The 18541-nt window shown below is 38.1% G+C and overlaps 2 protein-coding genes across 2 annotated transcripts; one reads left to right on the top strand and one right to left on the bottom strand.

Moving 5' to 3' along the window:
* Positions 1 to 4872: 4872 nt before the first annotated feature.
* On the top strand, positions 4873 to 6575 carry LOC149378783 (steroid 5-alpha-reductase DET2-like). The gene is made up of 2 exons (XM_089603585.1): positions 4873 to 5262; positions 6002 to 6575. Exons 1-2 carry the CDS (start codon positions 4927 to 4929, stop codon positions 6479 to 6481), a joined length of 816 nt encoding a protein of 271 aa, XP_089459711.1. The 5' UTR covers positions 4873 to 4926; the 3' UTR covers positions 6482 to 6575.
* Positions 6576 to 8266: 1691 nt separating this feature from the next.
* Positions 8267 to 9287, bottom strand: LOC149378784 (uncharacterized). Its single transcript, XM_089603858.1, has 2 exons — positions 8710 to 9287; positions 8267 to 8384 (listed from the first exon to the last, which is right to left on the bottom strand). Exons 1-2 carry the CDS (start codon positions 9285 to 9287, stop codon positions 8267 to 8269), a joined length of 696 nt encoding a protein of 231 aa, XP_089459984.1.
* Positions 9288 to 18541: the final 9254 nt, after the last annotated feature.

Genomic DNA, 18541 nt, shown 5'->3' on the forward strand with positions numbered 1-18541 from the left:
CCGCCACTTTCGTACATCTCCCGTCGTTTTCCCTCTCCAGCGGATCGGCGAACTTCATGTTCTCGCAGTACGTTGCGGTGGCAAGCTTCCTTTTCTCTGCAGCTCCTCTACTCTGGCGCTCATGTTGGATTCCTCTTCATCTCCGCCGGCGAGATCGTCTCCGATGAAACTCAGTTCATGGCGACTAATTTCACCGTCCGATCGTTCCTCGTGGTCACCGGAACTCAAACTCTACGTGCGAAGCGACCACAACAAGAAGAGCCGGAGCCTCCTCTGCGTCGCCGCGGCGAAGGAGATCATCGTCGCGCTATGCTATGCCGTCCTCCGGCGCGATTCGGGATGGTGATCGACGGCGGACGCACCGGGACCAGGATCCACGTGCTCGGCCACGACTCGGCAGTGATGAGGTTCAATTACACGGCAGAGAGGTTGATGAGGGTGAGTTCAGGCTTGTCGGTGTTTTCAAAGGAACCAAAATTGGTGGGAGGCGAATCTGGCGATGAGGTAATTTTGTTTCAAATTCTAGGGCTTATTGTTTCGACAGTTAATCCGATTGACTGTGACGAACCTCTTCGAAAAGGATTTTGAATATCGACGAGTCTCACGGTTGCGCCGATCCGGCCGTTCGAAGGTTGCAAGTCCAATTTTGCATATTAACTGTGATAGTTAATCGAATTAATTGTGAAGGTTAATCCGGGTTAATCCAATTAACTATGACAATCTTCCTCCAGAAACGATCTCGAATATCAGCGAGTACCGCGGATGCACTGATCCGACCGTTTGATGGTCGCAAGTCCAGTCTTGAAATTGTCGGAAGAAGCTGATATTTGAGAGCTTCGTCGCCGAATGTCAAGACCTCGTTTTCGATGTAGACGAGCAAGAATTCGCCGGAGAATGGAGCAACATTGGAGGCAATCCAGTTAACAGCGTCGTTCGAATCGGAATCTAGGGTTGAAATTTCGCCGTTTGAAACTTTGATGAAAACTCGGATTCCGACGTCGAAGACGGCGGAGATGACAGTTAATAAGATTTTTTTTTACGGTTAATAATTTTTACTGTTGTTCTTGTTATTGTTAATGAGATTTACTACTTTTCTTGTTACCGTTCTTAATATTATTTACTCTGACAGTTAATAATATTAACCCTTGCTCTTCAAGGTCCGGAGTACTCTTCATTTACATATTACCAAGTATCTTCCTCTTACAATGACAACTATAACAAATTGGCTACTTTATTAAATATGTTAATAGTTGATGTATAATTTTAAAAGGGCTCATTAGGTAAATAGCCACATTTACAGTTTGATATTGCTAAATAGCCAATATTTTGTAATTATTAGGTAAATAGTCACTTTCATATATTTACAGACGTAAATCTTAGGTAAATAGCCACTTCCATTTATTAGGCTACGTCATCTTTATGGTTATTTATCTAAGATTTACAAAACATTGGTTATATAACAATTACAAACGTTTTAGTTGGATATTTTCCTAATTTTTTTTAGTTTAAAATAAGTGGACTATTTGGGCTAAACACCTGACCCGTCTTTATATTAACTGTAATAAAAAATTATAAACGGATTTGGTTGATAATAATATTATTAATAACTATAAAGAATTATTAATTGTACGAAGGCTACAAATTAAAGAAAGATTATAAGGCGGAAGAGACACAGAAATTAGGATAATAAAATAAAATATTTTATCTTTAATTTAGTGCTTGAGAAAGAGTGATAAAAATAAGGAAATAAAACAAATATTAATTATGTGCAATTAAATTTAGATTTATTTAACGAGGACCTCAAATGACTTTAGTTCATTAATTGTATACACTAATTAGACTTATTTTATCTACTATTATTATATTGAACTTCTATTAATTTTTTTTTGGCTATTTTAAAAATAAACTTGAAACATTAGCTAAATATGGCGATTCAAACGTTTCAAGTGATCTAATTAGTATAATTTTTTCAATAGTTTGAGTAATTTGAAAAGATTTATTAGATGAAAAATCTAATCAATTAGGCCACTTCAAACGTGAGATTTTCAATCTAGCCAACGTTTATAAATTGTTAAGCAAATAGCCAATCTAACTTATGTGGCAATCTCACTAGATTTTCAATATATATCAAATACACCCCATTCAAATAATATATGGTTTCTTAAATTTATTTTTCAATAACTGCTTTTACTCTCTCTCTCTCTCTCATTATCGTCACATAGCCATGGGCAGAGAAAACAACATCATCACCATGTTTATTTCTAAGAGTCTTCATGGCATCAATAACATCAGTTATGAATTTATTCTTTTAATTCGCGTCAATAATCGGTAATAATTGCTAATAAGTTTATGAGTTTTTATGGTTTCTAGTATTTTTTCAAAACTGTACCGTAACATAATTGGTAATAACTATTAATATGTTTGTGGGTTTATTCTTTTTCTAATTTCGTATTTAAAATTGCCCATTTAATAGTTGTTAATAACTGTTAATTACTTTACGGGTTTATTATTTTCTGGTTTCTTTTTTTTTTTCTTCGTATTTTCCTTCTTTGATTCTTTTTTCTTTTCAGGTTCCTGTTTCTGGGTTGTCGACGGAGAGATGTAATGGAAATGCAATTTTGTTGTTGTTGAAATAAATCGTTTACGAGGATTGCGTGTTTAAGAGTTAGTTTTTTTTTTTTTTTTTTTTTTTTTATTTTTAGAAAAAGAGTTGTATTATTAAGCATTGGCATAATCAGCCATTAGAAGAGCTCGAATACAACTAGGAAGATCTACAACCGAGGTTTGAGATATAGGAGAATTGAAGACTACAGTTGCAATTGCAAGTGCATGAGATACATAATTCCATTTTCTCTTAATAAAAACGAAAGAAAAAATTACGACAAGAATTCATTCTCCTATTATCATCCGCAATGAAACCTTCCTCCAAGTTTAGAGTGTTTTTGCTGTTGAGGGGTGCCACCATTGTCTTCGAGTCCGACTCAATGTCACATGGCTCATAGCCCAACCAACGTACAAAGATGAGCCCGTCCCGCCGTTAGTTTCTTGTTTTGTGAAAAGTCATTATTTCGTTTAATTTCTTTCTTTTTTGGGTTATTAAGTTATATAGCCACATGGCTATAGGGAATTGAGATTTAGCCCACCTTTTGTTAATTTCTTGGAAATATCCAAATGTACTTATTAACAGATTAGTAAAAGACTTATTTAACCCAGTCAAATTCCCGCCCATTATTTTCAGCCAACTAATTTAAATGGAAAACAAATATTCGGCCATAACTACTCGCGCAAATCGAGGGAGCATTTAAAACTCCATATATGCAGATCTCTATACTCTCTCTTTATCTCTCCACAACAAGTTAAATCAAAGTCAAATCGAGAGAACTTCTACCATTTGCTTTTTTGACGGGGGGAGTAACTGACGGCAGAGAAGGCGAGGGAGAGGCCGGCGGCGAGGTGTAGGTTCGGTGGGATCGATGCGAGGATCCGAGTTGTGCTGCAAGTTTTTCCACTTGCATCGATCCTCAAAATAAATCGCATAAGGTGAGACATTTGAGTTTAGGGTTTCATTTATGTTATCAAAAGTTGCAGAGTTTGGCGGTGATATTGAAAAAACTCCTCCTCTGAAGCCTCATCCTCTAATTTATTTTTAATGTTGTGTTTACGTTTGTGCTTTCATTGTTTTGTGGAGCCAGGGGTTTTTTTTTTCGGGAGCAGAGCGTTGAGTCCGCCAGAGCTGGAGTCGGAGTCGAAGAACAAGATGTCGAAGAACAAACTTCTTCTGTACGTGGGATTATTAACACATGGTGTAAATATGGTGTTAATAATCGTAAATTGTTGTAAAATAATCGTTACACATGGTGTAAATATGGTGTTAATAAGTAAACGAGGAAGAAAATTATGATGTTAATGTGTTGAGTATTGTAAATGTATGCCTATTTATAGAAATATTATTGTACATAAACTGAAAAATTAATTTACATTCCAGCGAATAGACGGTTATGAAAAACAGTGAGAAAGAAATTTGAACGTTCAACAATCTGGAATTATCAAACACGCTGAAGGAAATACAATTTGAATGTAAAATTGGCGGCGAAAGAAAGGGATCAGGAAAAATGCGGCCAAAATAAATATGAGATTTTCAATAAATGGAAAATATTGAAAGATTGTAATTTAATGCTATAAACCGAAAATAAAAATCAAATCAACTAGAATCATGTTGCTGGAACTTTCAAAATCTGCTGAAAAATTCAAATTCCACGTTTGAAAACTTGTCTAATCGGTTAGAATATTTGATTCAAATTTTTAAAAAAATAACTTCCTAATTTAAAAACTTGGCCGAAATTATTAAGGGCAAACATGTAAAAATATGTAGTTAATAGGCTGTCACGTAACCAAATTAACTATTTACAAAGTATTTACCAAAGGTTGGCTAATTTACAATTCCTATAGTTTAGGTGGCTCTTACGTAGCCAATTTTTTATTTTTTATTTTAAAACAATTTTTGAAACAAATAAAGGAAATTGGGCGGTAAGGACGTAAGGTAATATATGAGGATATTAATGTAAAAAGATAGCATTAATACATTAATTTATTACGACAAAGACACCTTGTGTTTAATTATTTTCTTCCTCTAAAGCAAACAGCATTTCAGTACAAATGCATCGTATGTTTTTTTTACTTGTATTCTATAATATACGGACACTAGAATAAATAATCTTCTCGAGTTTAATTCTGAAAAAAAAAACAATAAGCAGGACAAATAGTCGCAAAAAAATAGAGTTACGTACGTATATATTATTTACGTCCTACGTGTTTCATTTATGTCCATGATAAATCGGAAAACCCAAGCCAATAATATATACATGCACGCAGAATTCGCCTTACGGTTTTATATATGTGAGGGAGAGAGAGAGAGAGAGAGAGGTAATGGAGACCACAATACTCAAAATCTTCTTTCCACCACCACCTTCCTTGTTAGTCAACGCACTATCGGTGGTAAACTTACCCGCCTCCGTGTTGGCCGGGCTATCGGAGCTGAGAGGAGAGAACATGAAATACTCGAAATTCTCGATCAAATCTGTCGAAAAACCAGGCGATAAAACGAGCGTAGCGGTGAAGGGCAAAACGGGAATGCTTATCTGTTACACGCCAGCTTTAATGGCGGGTTTGGCCTCCTTCTTCGTTTTTCCCAACGAGGGTAACGCTAGATTGTTGATCCTCACTTCCGCTCTTGCCCTTCATTTCTTCAAGAGGGTTTTAGAGGTATCATTACAACTTTGTTAATTCCGATACTATTTATTCGGTATAGGTGACTCAGCCAACCAATTTTGTCATGATTTATTGAGTCTCGTATTGTACTGTAAGACGCTTGATAATTGTGTTGTCAAACAATAGATTAAGATTGTAAGTCTCATCAGTATTAATTTCTGTTTTTCTTTCTGTATCTATATATGTATTTTTTTTTTCAATATGAAGAATCGTGTATGGAAATTGGGGTTTGAAATTAATCGCGAATTTTCCTTTTCCGAAAGTTTTAGGCGAACATGATTACTTATCACATTTGCTGTTATTATTACCTTTTTTTTTTTTTTTTTGAAATCTTAGGTGAACATTTTGTACCGAAACTTGGCATATACTGGATGTCCCCAATTTATAACATACTGGATTATATTGGAACATAAGTCTTTTAGTACAAATATATGTGAAATTTCTTCAGCTACGAGTGTCTTTTAGCCGCGTTTATCTTTATATTATAAATCCGTGGTCCATGCGAATTCCTCTTAATTGATATTTCAAGAGAAACTTTGAGATGACACGTACTATTATGTATGGTATCTAATTACTTTCCTTGGTTTCTCGCAAAAATCTATGTCATGCAATAATTGCTTTCGTGAAATTTCCTAGTTCCTACAAGCTCATTCATATTTTTAGATATCTCAAGTGGATTATGACGTTTTCTACTTGTTTTGTTTTTTTCCTTCCTTTCTCATTTTTGTCACAGGTTCTATTTGTTCACAAATATAGTGGCACCATGGAGCTCAAGACTTCGCTTACTATTTCTCTTAGTTACTTCATATCCACAGCAACTATGATTTATGCACAACACCTTTCACAAGGCCTTGCAGAGCCAATGATCGACCTCAAACAAATTGGGCTGGCTATGTTTCTGACTGGCATAAGTGGGAATTTTTACCACCACAATCTTCTCTCACAACTAAGAGTAAAGGAAAAAGATGGCGAGAGAAAGTATAAGATACCAAAGGGTGGTCTTTTTGGATTCATTATATGCCCTCATTACCTTTTTGAGATCATAGAATACATGAGCTTCTTTTTAATATCCCAAACACCTTATTCACTATCTGTGGCTTTGGGGACAATGTGCTACCTTGTGGGAAGAAGTTGTGCAACTAGGCAATGGTACATCTCCAAGTTTGAGGATTTTCCCAAACATGTGAAGGCTGTAATTCCCTATGTACTTTAGTTCCTCTAATGAAGAGAAAATTATTGAAGTCATTATTTGACAATGATAAATTTATTAAGTTTTAACGAGAAGCCCAACAAAAGCCTAGCCCAGTACTTGGGGCAAAGATCTTTGATGGCCCATTTTTCTCTTTTGGTTATGGGTCAAGTCCTATTGGGATGACGGGTCTCGGGTTATCTCCCTACCCATGCCCATCCAGTATTAGTTCAACCACATGGGCTGCCATGTCATCTGTTGGCATGGGCGTGAGCCAAACGTGAGGGTTTCGAACAGTGAGAGTAACCTAGAACTCATATCGAACCCTCTACTCTCTGGCGCTAGCTCTTGTATCGGTGGAAGTGAATCCACCACGTGAAACGAAAAACTCACCAACGATGACAAAGAGCAGCTGAAGCTTGGCGGAGGTGCCTTTTAGAGCGATGGTAGCATTAGAGGCCCTCTGCGACTTCCTCAAGATCCTCCACGACTCTGCCGCCATCCTTTTTTACGGCGCCAATCCCACGACGTTCACGTTGTTCGTGGTGGTCTGTAACATCCAGTACAAGCTCGCCAAGGCCGACTCCTACTCGTTCTCGGCGGCGGGCCAAGGGGAGGATTGAGCGGTACTGGAAGGAGAACTGTCTGGCGCGGGCGGCGACGGTGGTGATGGACCCGCGGTACAAGATGAAGTTCGTCGACTTCATCTTCAACAAGCTGTTGGGCGAGGATGCGCCAGCATATATCAAGATTGTTCGCGACGGGATCCACGAGCTTTTCGCCGAGTATGTCGCGCTGACCCCGCAAGAGGACGGGGGCGGGCCTATGTCGGAGGACAACGACGACAACAAAGACAGAGACTGCCGGGTGGAGTATATCAAGCTCATGAAGTTTATTGGGAGCATAATAGAGACGGAGGGCTTGAGGAAGTCAGAGGTGGAGATTTACCTGGACCAGTGGCTGGTCCAACATCACAGACTTCGATGTCCTCGGCCAGGGGCGGAACTAAGAATTGAAGTTGAGGGTGGCCAAGAAAAAAAAATTATATAAATTAAATATCATAAAAAAATGTAGCCTAATACATAATTTAATTAAAATAAAGAGCGTCTTGATTCCATATCACGAAAATCATCTATTATTGAATCTATGCTAAACATCTCAACAATTTCTTTCTCAATATTAATGAGCAAACAATCCGACAAGAAATCATCTTCCATCTTGTTACGAAGTGCAGTCTTCACTATCTTCATCGCTGAAAAAGAACGTTCAGTAGTAGCGGTAGAAACTGGAAGTGTGAGAATAAGGGCACGTTTGGTAGTAAAAATAAAATGGAATGGTAATCAGAATGATAATAGGAATGGCAATAGAATGCAATAGATATTCTTTTATTTTGTTTGTTATGCACTTTTAAAAAGTTAAAAACAGAATGGAATTAATTTATAAATTTACGTAATTACCCTCATCCCTACCAAAAACCCAAATCGTCATTGTAGGAAGAGCCCCCATTAAAATGGGTTTGATAACATCTGTCCTATAAGTAAAAATAGCAAAAAATAAAATAAAATTCATCACTTCATCTGAAACCCACCATCACCATCGTTAGTTCAACCGCTCCGACAAAGTCCCCAACCATAAAAAAAAAACTGTTTTTTTTTTCTTACGGAGTTGAAGGAGGTCATCTATGGAGGTTCAAAATAGGTCGTAATTGTTGGACGAGACCAACGATAAACCAAGATCGGGCAAGCTAATATCCCGAACAAGCCAAAACTGCAAAAAAAAATGTCGACGATGAACGGGGTGTTTAGTGTCTCACGGTGGTGTCTCGGCGGTGGTGTCGAGGACGAGAGTGGCGGCCGCGTAGACACAGGCGAGGCTGTGGCGGCGGCGGCGACTCAAGTTTCGCCGGAAACCTTGTTCATTATTGCTACTGTGCGATTTTTATCCAGACACGATGTTTCTTTTTTTGTAATATTTTAAATATTTTAAAGATAATTGAAGGATAGTTTTGGTAAGATAAATGTTTAAAGAATGGAATGGTCCATTCTTCTGTTATTGAAAGGAATGAAAATGAAGCAATGATCATTCTGTAGAATGATCATTACAGCTTCAAAAAATGAACCAAACAAAATTATTCAATTCTTTTGGAATGGATTCCATTCCATTCCTCTGTTTTTAAGTGAACCAAACATGCCCTAAGAGTTATCACTTTATACACCAAAGGAAATATTTCCTATTTTCTTGTTTTCACCAACCATTGACATAGATCAGAAATCGTTGTCAATGATATGAAATCTGGAAGTTGTCGAACCTTATCAAAATGTTGAAGCTCCATATGCAACAATGTCATCTCATATTCCGCAAAATCTTCTGAGTAAAATTTCTGCACAAGTTTACATATATCATCACCTCTTAATGATGCGGGCATCTCTTTCGGATCTAAAGTTGAACTGAGAATCATCAACTCCACTGTATTATCATTAAATCTGCTATTCAATTCTTGCAGCTGAGAGTCTATCACTGTATAGAATATATCAGCTTTATAATAATGCTCCACTGTAATGTCACGAGCCATTCCCCTCCGTGCAACATGAAAAGCACTAAAATTAGGCACTTCTATATTGACACTTCCACAAAACAATCTCACTTTTTCAACCAAATTGCTCCATCCATCATCTCTAAGCTTCTGAAGGAGTGACTTAGTTGATGAAACAAGCTGCATTGCATTTAAAATATCTTGAGATTGAATTTGCAAAGCATTGCAAAGCATGCTAGTGATCTCTAGAATTTCTCTCATCAGATGCATAATGAAGACAAAGTAATAAGAAGTCATTGTCTCGTAAGCTGAACCTGCTTCACCATGTTGGTTATGAGTAGTTCCATCATCAATGATGTTTAATAACACTTCACATGTTGCACTAAACATTTTAATCATACTAGAAATTGATTTAAAGTGAGAAGTCCAACGTGTATCACCCGGCCTTTGCAAAGAACCTATCTGGTTAAGGCCTTTCCCACTTTCAAGCTCCTCAATATTAAGCAAATAGGCAATATTTGAGGCATGAGCATCTTTAAGTTGATCGTTACGCTTACATGATGCACTCACAATATTGACAATAAAATTAAGCTTAGTAAAGAAAAAACTCACATGATAAACTTCCTTGGACGCCGCAACTAGTGATAATTGCAGGCGATGGGCAAAACAATGAACATAATAAGCATACGGGCATTGATTTGAAACTAAGGCTTGCAAACCATTCCATTCTCCACGCATGTTACTTGCACCATCATAACCTTGCCCTCGTATAGATTGCACATCAAGACCATAACGAGTGAGCATCGAGAAAATACCATCTTTCAAAGTCAACGCTTTAGTATCTTTGACATGAAGTAAACCAAAAAAGCGCTCTTTTATGCAACCATCCTTGCCAACAAATCTCAATAAAAGTGACATTTGCTCCCTTTTAGATTCATCTCTAGCTTCGTCCACAATTATACAATACTTCGCACAATCAATCTCTTCCCGGATATACTTTTTTGCTTTACTTGCCAAGACATGTAATATTTGCTTTTGTATCTTCGGTGATGTATACGACGCGTTTCGTGGAGCTTTATCCAAAAGTTTCCGCGATTTCTTGATGTGCTAGACTCATCATGACCTCTAAATGCGCATGCTTGGTATGCAAGCCACTTAGCTACTTCAATGGAGGTTTTAAGACAAAGTCTATTATCTATTATATCTTGGGATATAAAATTCTCAAACCTGTTTGGAATATGAGCAGACTGATTCAAGAGATCGGACAAGGCATGTTGTGCCTTTTGATGAGGAGAATTGTGATCCTTTCCAACATGTGCCACCAGTGAACAATTTTTCCCTCCCACTTTACTCCACGTCCGAAACCCATTAACAGTGAATGCATTGGATCCTGATGGTCCATCTTCTTTATGAAATAAGAAGCACGCTAGACAAAATATAGCATCTATTGCAGGAGAATATTCCAACCATGGTGAAAAGCGGGTAAACATAGATGGCTGAAAACTTCGAGAATGTTTTTCACCTGATTTTGGATACATAGAAAGTATAGGCTGATATGGTCCATTCTTAATATAAGCTCTTCGAACTTCGTCACGCTTATCGAATGGATACTTCCATATTTGTGGTCGTAAACCTGAATCACGTTCTAATTTATCGATATCAAATTCGGCAACAACTTCAACTCTTTGTAATTTTGAAGCATGATCCTCAGACTGTAATTGACTATCTGAAGATGAAGATTCAATATTTTTTTCTTTTGAAGAACGAATGAATTGTGGGTGTTTTCATCTGAAAAAAAATAATCAATTAAAAAAAATATATTGAATAAAAAATAATGAATTAGAAAAAATATATTGAATAAAAAATAATATACACATGTACATATCCTCAAATTCGCTTGAAGCTAAGAGAAATAAAAAAATAATATTATGTCAGGATATACATAAAAGCAATTGCTTTGCGTGACTAATTTGTTCAACAAACAACCCAAAAAGCAAAAAAAAGTACAATAGATGAATAGATAACATAAAGTGAATTGTTTTTCACCTGGTAGTGTACGCAATGCAAGTATGAAGTATTGACTCACCAACACTTTTCTTTATTTTTTTAATCAAGCAATATAATAGACAACGAATTAAATCAGTAAAAGAAAAAAAATTACTTTTGACTTGCGGCAAGCTTTAGAAGAATAGAGAACGGCAGACTTCAGAATGGCAGAGCAATGTGGCAGACTTCAGAATGACAGTGTGGCAGACTTCAAGAAGATTAAAATAGAAATTGGTTTTGAATAAAAAAACAATATAATAATAGGGTTTTTTCTCATTTAAATAGCGAAACTGACTCCGATTTTTTGGTTTTTTACTATTATTAGTGTATTATAATTATTTTTTTATTTATAATTAATTTTTAACTAATTTAAATATTATTAATTTCTGAAAAATGGGAGTGGCCCGGGCCACCCCCGTGGACTATGTGGGTCCGCCCCTGTCCTCGGCTGGTGGCGCTGCAACCAGCCCTATTTCCCATTCTCTCCAATATGGCAAGAGATATTCTCTCTGTCACGGTCTTGGTGACTCCGCCGGAATCGGTGTTTGCGGCTGGGCACAAGGAGATAGATGGCGACCGCACCATGGAGGCGCTCATCTCAAGATGGAATATTGAATCAGAGTTTAAAAATGTGATCGGAGTTTAGGCTGTGAATGTTTTACTTTTGTAGGATTTTATTTATTATTTTGAGTTGTATAATGCTCTTTTTTTTTTTTTTTTTTTTTTACTTTTAGAATGCAACGGTGCTATGGAGTTCCGTGCAAAACAACGTGCTCGTAATTTGATGGAATTTAATTTCTACTTACTTTTTTGGTTGCCGTATTATGAATGTTTTTCTCATAATTTTTGAAATTGAGGTGGTAAATTACGAACTCAAACCGTCTTGTCTCTCGTGTTTCTTAGCATGGTCTAGTAACAATTTCATACTCACTTTCAAAATAAAGGTCGTGAGTTCGATTTTCACTCGTAACTGTTGCCCTTCAATTATATAATGACGCATCATTCGATTTATTAATGTAGAAAAGATGAAGAAAGAGAGAATTGGAAATGAGAGAAAGAGTGATCCGAGACTCTGAATATATTTTCTTATATTGATATGAAATTGTATCACCTATTTATACATATGGTAGATACATGAGAGTAGTCTAGATACATGTGAAGTAATAAAGACGTGTAATAAATATGCTTAGTAAATAGATAATAATAAATATTACACAGAGAACAAAACATAGAAAATAACATGAGAAATAAATGCGACAATTTCCCATGTGAAATGAATGCTGAGTGGTGTGAGTTCCCAAAGGCACACTAGTCAGGAAGAGGGGGCGAAGTGACGAGGACGAGGTGAAGCTTAGCTCGGACGAGGTGGCGAAATGTCAAGAGAAGGTCGAACTGCCGAGCTGGATTTCAACACTCCCCCTCAAGCTTGACTTTATATATTGAGGAGATCAAGCTTGCTACATAGCTCGGAGAATGTAGTTCGCGGAAGGGCTTTGGTGAGGATGTCGGCGAGCTGAAGACCTGACGGAATGTATTCCATATCAATAATTTTTGCTTCAATCTTTTCACTGATGAAGTATCGGTCGATCTCGATATGTTTCGTTCTGTCATGGTGGACTGGATTTTTAGCTATGCTGAGAGAGGCTTGATTATCACAGAAAAGTTTGATTGGACTTTCGATGATGATCTTGAGGTCGTCGAGAACTTTCTTCAGCCAGATGTCTGTTGGAAACGATCTAGGGTTTAAGAAAATAATTAACGCTTCGGTAAGCGGCGGAATTTTAAAATTTTCTTTTACAAGTAAAACAGTTTTTACTAACCTAGACAAATAGCAAGTACACGTAATTAAAAACTATTATGAGCTAAGAAGTTTACTAACCTTTCTTGAAGCTTGATCTTTGAGAAGCTCTTAGAAAGTTGCAACGCTCGTCTCCCCTCGGAGCACGTCCCTCTTTCTTTCCTCGGCACCTCGAGCAACCACGAAAGTTTCTATCACTAAATCACTCGAGAGAAAAGGAATTAGTGAGTTGGCACTTTTAAACACTACGACTTAAGAACAAGTCTTGAAGTCGCAGAGCTAAACTCTAGGTCAAATGAGGACCTAGGTGCCAAGACAAAAATCGAAAATAAATTAGAGAGAGAGAGAGAGAGGAGTTCGGCCAAAGTTCTAGAGAGAGAGTCTCTCAAATCTCTTAAACTTGGATGAATGAAAAGTGTGGAATGAGGCTCCTATTTATAGGAGAGGTCTCACCTTCAATAAGGTAGTTTACTCTTCTATAGAATATCAGATATTCATGAGCCAATTTCCCTTTTCCTTCAAAGAGTCACACGGCCAAGACTTGCCAAGCAAGTCCTTGGATTTGTTTCCTATTTTGTTCCATGCCTTGCTTTGACTCTCTCTTGGCCGAAGTTGTGCTTTCCTTCTAGAGGAAATTTGTTTCCTCTTTTTCTTTTGGCAAGTATCTTGATACATTTATGCACAAAATAATCTCTTCTATTTCTCTATAGGGTAGGCGCCCATATTGTCTAGAAAAGGCTTCTAGAAGCTTTTCCATTTATTCATGACAACATGAAAAAGGCCCATTAAGAATTTTCAATAAAATTCTTATGAAATGAAATTAATCCACAAGGCCCAATAAGACTAGTATTGGCCGATGTCATCAAATGACCTTGTCAAAAATTTATTGACATTTATTTCATCCTATGTCTCAAAAGACAAAAATACCCTTTTGACAATTTTAGTTCTTGTTTTGACTTAGCTTCCAGTTTAACTATTCCTACTCGATGTGATTCGTGACAGTGACCTCATGGACCCAAATGAACAAAGCTTGAGCTAAACACTTGGACTCAAAAGTTCACAAACCTTTTCCAAGTTTAGCTTAATGCCAACTGACTCCACTAAAGAGTTGACACTGAAAATCTCTCGGTTCAAATGAATTTATTTTCTACTCAAGAATTCAACCTAATTATGATGAGCGGATCCACTGAATATTATCTATGTTTACCCTTCATGAATGTCATCAGCTAGTCGGGATTTACTAAATTACCATTTTACCTTTCTACCTGTTATTTCCTCAACTCCTTTGTCGCTTGTGAATAAGTTAGAAACAATGTATTGACGAGGAGCTAACAAGTCACATTGTTTCATCCAAAAGAGTCAGGACTCAATTTGGACACTGGCCAGTTCATTTATTCACACTCCAAGGAACAAAGCATGAGGTGACATACATTGCATTTCAGCAATCTTGTACATGAATTCCATATCTATGAGAACTTCACAAAGTTACTCATGACATTCTCACAACTTAGTACTTCACCAATAGGCCCTGTTCGGAATCACATAGTGAGTCCGAACTCTGACTTTCTCAAATGAGAATACTAAGCTGTGAAATGGCATGTCTCATTTCAGGATTAAGGTAAGCATGATGCAATTCATACATAGTGACTTCGAGACATAAGAGGTTAAATGGTTTGTTCTTATAACCAGACATCATAGATTCTTCTAACAATCATACTGAGGTCAATAGTCCTTTGACCCTTAGATTGCGAATATATCGTTTTAAGCAAACTACGAAGAGTTTGTTCATGCAAATCTACAATTGTCTCTTCGTAAGTTGTTTAGTTTGTTTATGGACTAAAAGACTAAGGTTTTATCATAAAACTTCAGACAAGGAAGATTGAATGAACGTTTCAACTTTTTATTAATGAATAAGCAATTACAAGCAAGAGTCTTCATGAGACTATATTACATCAAATGTACACAAATAGACACTACTACTCTTCTTGTGGGCACCATTGACAACAAACTCCCACTTGACTCAAAGAAGATGTGAGTAGTCCTACATGCCTAATCCCTCTCGAAGTTGGTCGAAGACCATGTTCGCTAGGGCCTTGGTGAATGGATCTGCCAGAGATCTACTTCACCTCGACGTCTCCGCGTTGCGCGATCTCTCGAATCAAATGGTATTTCCTCTCAATATGCTTAGAGCGCTTATGGCTTCTAGGTTCCTTTGAGTTAGCGACAGCCCCACTATTATCACAATAAAGGGACATGGGCTCGTCGACGTTTGGAACAACTTCCAAATACTTAAGGAATTTTCTAAGCCATACAGCCTCTTTGGATGCTTCACAAGCTGCCACATATTCTGCTTCCATTGTGGAGTCAGCAATGCAAGATTGCTTAATACTTCTCCACACAACAGCTCCACCATTAAGGATGAACACAGATCCTGAAGTGGATTTCCTGGAATCATTATCCGCTTGAAAATCGGAGTCGGTATATCCCGTCATAGTCGGAATTTTCCTCATGTCTTCAATCTCTTGTGCAGTCTTGGGAGACTGGTCTTTAGAGAGTGAAACTCCATGCCTAAAGGGTGTTTGACCCTTTTTGGAGTCTTGCATCGAGAAGCGATCCATCACCTTATCAATATAAGATGCTTGAGAGAGTGACAGGGTCCGGTTTTTCCTATCTCGAAAGATTTGGATCCCCAGAATGTACGCGGCTTCTCCTAGATCCTTCATATCGAATTGCTTTGCCAGCCAGACCTTAACCTCAGATAACTTACCCACGTCATTACCAATGAGTAGTATATCATCGACATATAGTACCAGAAACACAACTTTGCCTTCGTGTATTAACTTGTAAACACAAGGCTCATCTATTGACTGTTCAAAGCCGAAGCTTTTACCAGTTTCATCGAATCTGATATTCCATGACCTAGATGCTTGCTTTAATCCATAAATGGACTTAAGCAACTCATAAACCTTGGTCTCTTGACCTTCTTCCACGAAACCGTCTGGTTGAGCCATGTAAATGCGCTCGTCAAGATTGCCATTCAGAAAGGCTGTCTTGACATCAATTTGCCAGATCTCATAGTCGAGAGCTGCAACTATGGATAGGAGTATGCAGATGGATGTAAGCATCGCGACTGGCGAGAAGGTTTCTTCATAGTCAATCCCTTCTTGTTGGGTATAACCCTTCGCCACAAGTCGTGCTTTGAACGTCTCGACGTTCCCATCAGGACCCATTTTCTTCTTGTATATCCACTTACACCCTACGGGTTTAATCCCTTACAGGAAGGTCTACAAGTTTCCAGACATTGTTGACATACATCGAGTGCATTTCAACTTTCATGGCGTCAAGCCAAAGGTTTGATTCAGAACAAGCCATCGCTTGGCTATAGGAAACCGGATCATCCATGTCAGAGACGGCTACAAGAGAGTCTCCATAAGACATGTACCTGTCAGGCTTTTGAGTAGCCCTCCCACTACGTCGAAGTACACTTGACGAGATTTTGATGAGTTAGGTTGTGTTTCAGTTGGGGTAAGAATAGTTCTTACAGATGAGGTAGAAGCTTCCTCACCCAACTTTTCTTCAAGCACAATTTTGCTTCTAGGTTTCGCATCCTTCATAAAGTCCTCCTCGATGAAACGAGCATTCGTGCTAATGAAAGTCTTATCGTCCTCGGGACTATAGAAGATGAAACCCTTGGTTTCCTTTGGATATCCCACAAACAAGCACAATTCTGACCTACTAGCCAACTTGCTAGTCTTTTGCCTTAGCACGTGTGCAGGGCAACCCCAAATTCTGATGCGGCCAAGATTCACTTTACGGCCAGTCCATTGTTCATAAGGAGTACCAGGAACCGTTTTGGACGGAACTTGGTTCAGAATATAGGCGGCTGTTTCGATGGCATATCCCCAAAAGGAAGGAGGGAGTGATGAGTAACTCATCATTGATCTAACCATCTCCATTAGAGTTCGGTTCCTTCTCTCTGACACTCCGTTTTGTTGAGGTGTGCCAGGTGCGGTAAGCTGAGAAGCGATACCTTCTTCTTTAAGAAAGTAATCGAACTCTCCAGATATATACTCACCACCTCGATCAGATCGAAGGGTTTTGATCACTTTGCCAGTTTGCTTTTCCACTAAAGCCCTAAAGACCTTAAATACGTTAAAGGTCTCGGATTAGTGTTTGAGCAAATAGACAAACCCATATCGTGAGTAATCATCGGTGAAGGTAACGAAGTATTCGTATCCTCCACGTGCCTGTTGGTTGAGCGGAACACATACATCAGAATGTATTAGTTCCAGCAACTCAGTGGCTCTTCGACCCTTATCGGAGAAAGGTCGCTTAGTCATTTTTCCTTCTATGCGGGATTCACAAGTAGGTAGTGAACCTATTGCAGAGGCTTGGAGTGGACCGTCCCTCACAAGTCTCTTAATCCTATCTAGACTGATATGACCAAGTCTTAAGTGCCATAGGTATGTTGATTTTGTTAGATCAGAGGATTCAGAAAGTTTGATCCTCTTTGGCTCCCTAATTAGATCATTATCTATTTCGGTGTCTAAAAGAGAAGGTTGAGTGGGATAGATGTAGAAAAGAGCATTCTTCATACATGCATCAGTGACAAAAGAATTATCAGGAAACGAAAATACGAATTCCATTCTCAATGAACTTTAAACAATAATCTTGCTCACGAAGACGAGCAACGGATATTAAGTTCTTCCCAAAGGTAGGAACAAAATAAACATTATTCAAGTTTAAAGTGCGGTCTTCAAAAGACAGCGTCACGGATCCCACAGCCTTCGCGGACACCAGGCTCCCATCACCCCATTTGAAACAGAACTCGCCTTCCTATAAGCTTTTGGTTTTCTTGAAACCAGTCAAGGAACAACAAATATGGTTAGTAGCAGCGGAGTCAAGAATCCACGTTGATACATTATCAGCTACTAAGCATGCTTTGGTAACTAGTACAATACTATGTTCCTTTGCTTTGAGATTTGCAGGACAGTTCTTTTTATCGGCCTTGTGAGGTCTCTTCTTAGCTCCAGAGGCGGAGGCTTTTTTGCTCAGTAGCATGTGCCTCTCCTTGATTCCTCTTTCTCTTAGTGAGACCTACAGCAGTATGAAGCTCCTTTATAAGCTTGGTAATAGTGTACTCTAGATTGTTTATGGAGTAGTTCATCTTGGAGGTATCAAGAGATGCGGGGAGACTTTCTAAGATCATATCTATGACATTCTTCCCATTAATCTCATATCCTAGGATTTCCATTTTATTCAGATAACTAATGATCAGTATCATAAAGTTTCCAATAGGAGTCCTAGCCTTCATGTGACAGTTCATAAACCGTCGGACTGCTTGTTGCCTTGTTTGATGCCTTTGCCCTCCAAACATCTCAAGGAGATTGTAGAGCATGTCAGCGGCAGTCTCAATATCACGATGTTGTTTTGCAACACATTGTTCATTGATGCTAAGATATAGCACCTCACAATCTCATCGGAGCAGAGCCAGGCCGCCAAGGCATCTTTGTCCTCTTGAGTTGAATCATTATTCGTCAGAGGAGGACACGGGGTGGTGAGTACCCATTTGTGCTTGGTAAGGATTATGTCGAGGTTATGTTTCGAATCTAACGTAGTTCATGGTTTCGAGTTTGATTGAGGAAAGGATGATCGAGGGATGTTTGCGAGACATGTTGCTTATTTAAGTTGAAACAAGTTTATGATT

Source organism: Urtica dioica, chromosome 12 (genome assembly GCF_054948205.1).
Source record: "Urtica dioica subsp. dioica isolate 48M chromosome 12, U.dioica_male_clone48M_v1_H2, whole genome shotgun sequence".
Classification (NCBI taxonomy): domain Eukaryota; kingdom Viridiplantae; phylum Streptophyta; class Magnoliopsida; order Rosales; family Urticaceae; genus Urtica; species Urtica dioica.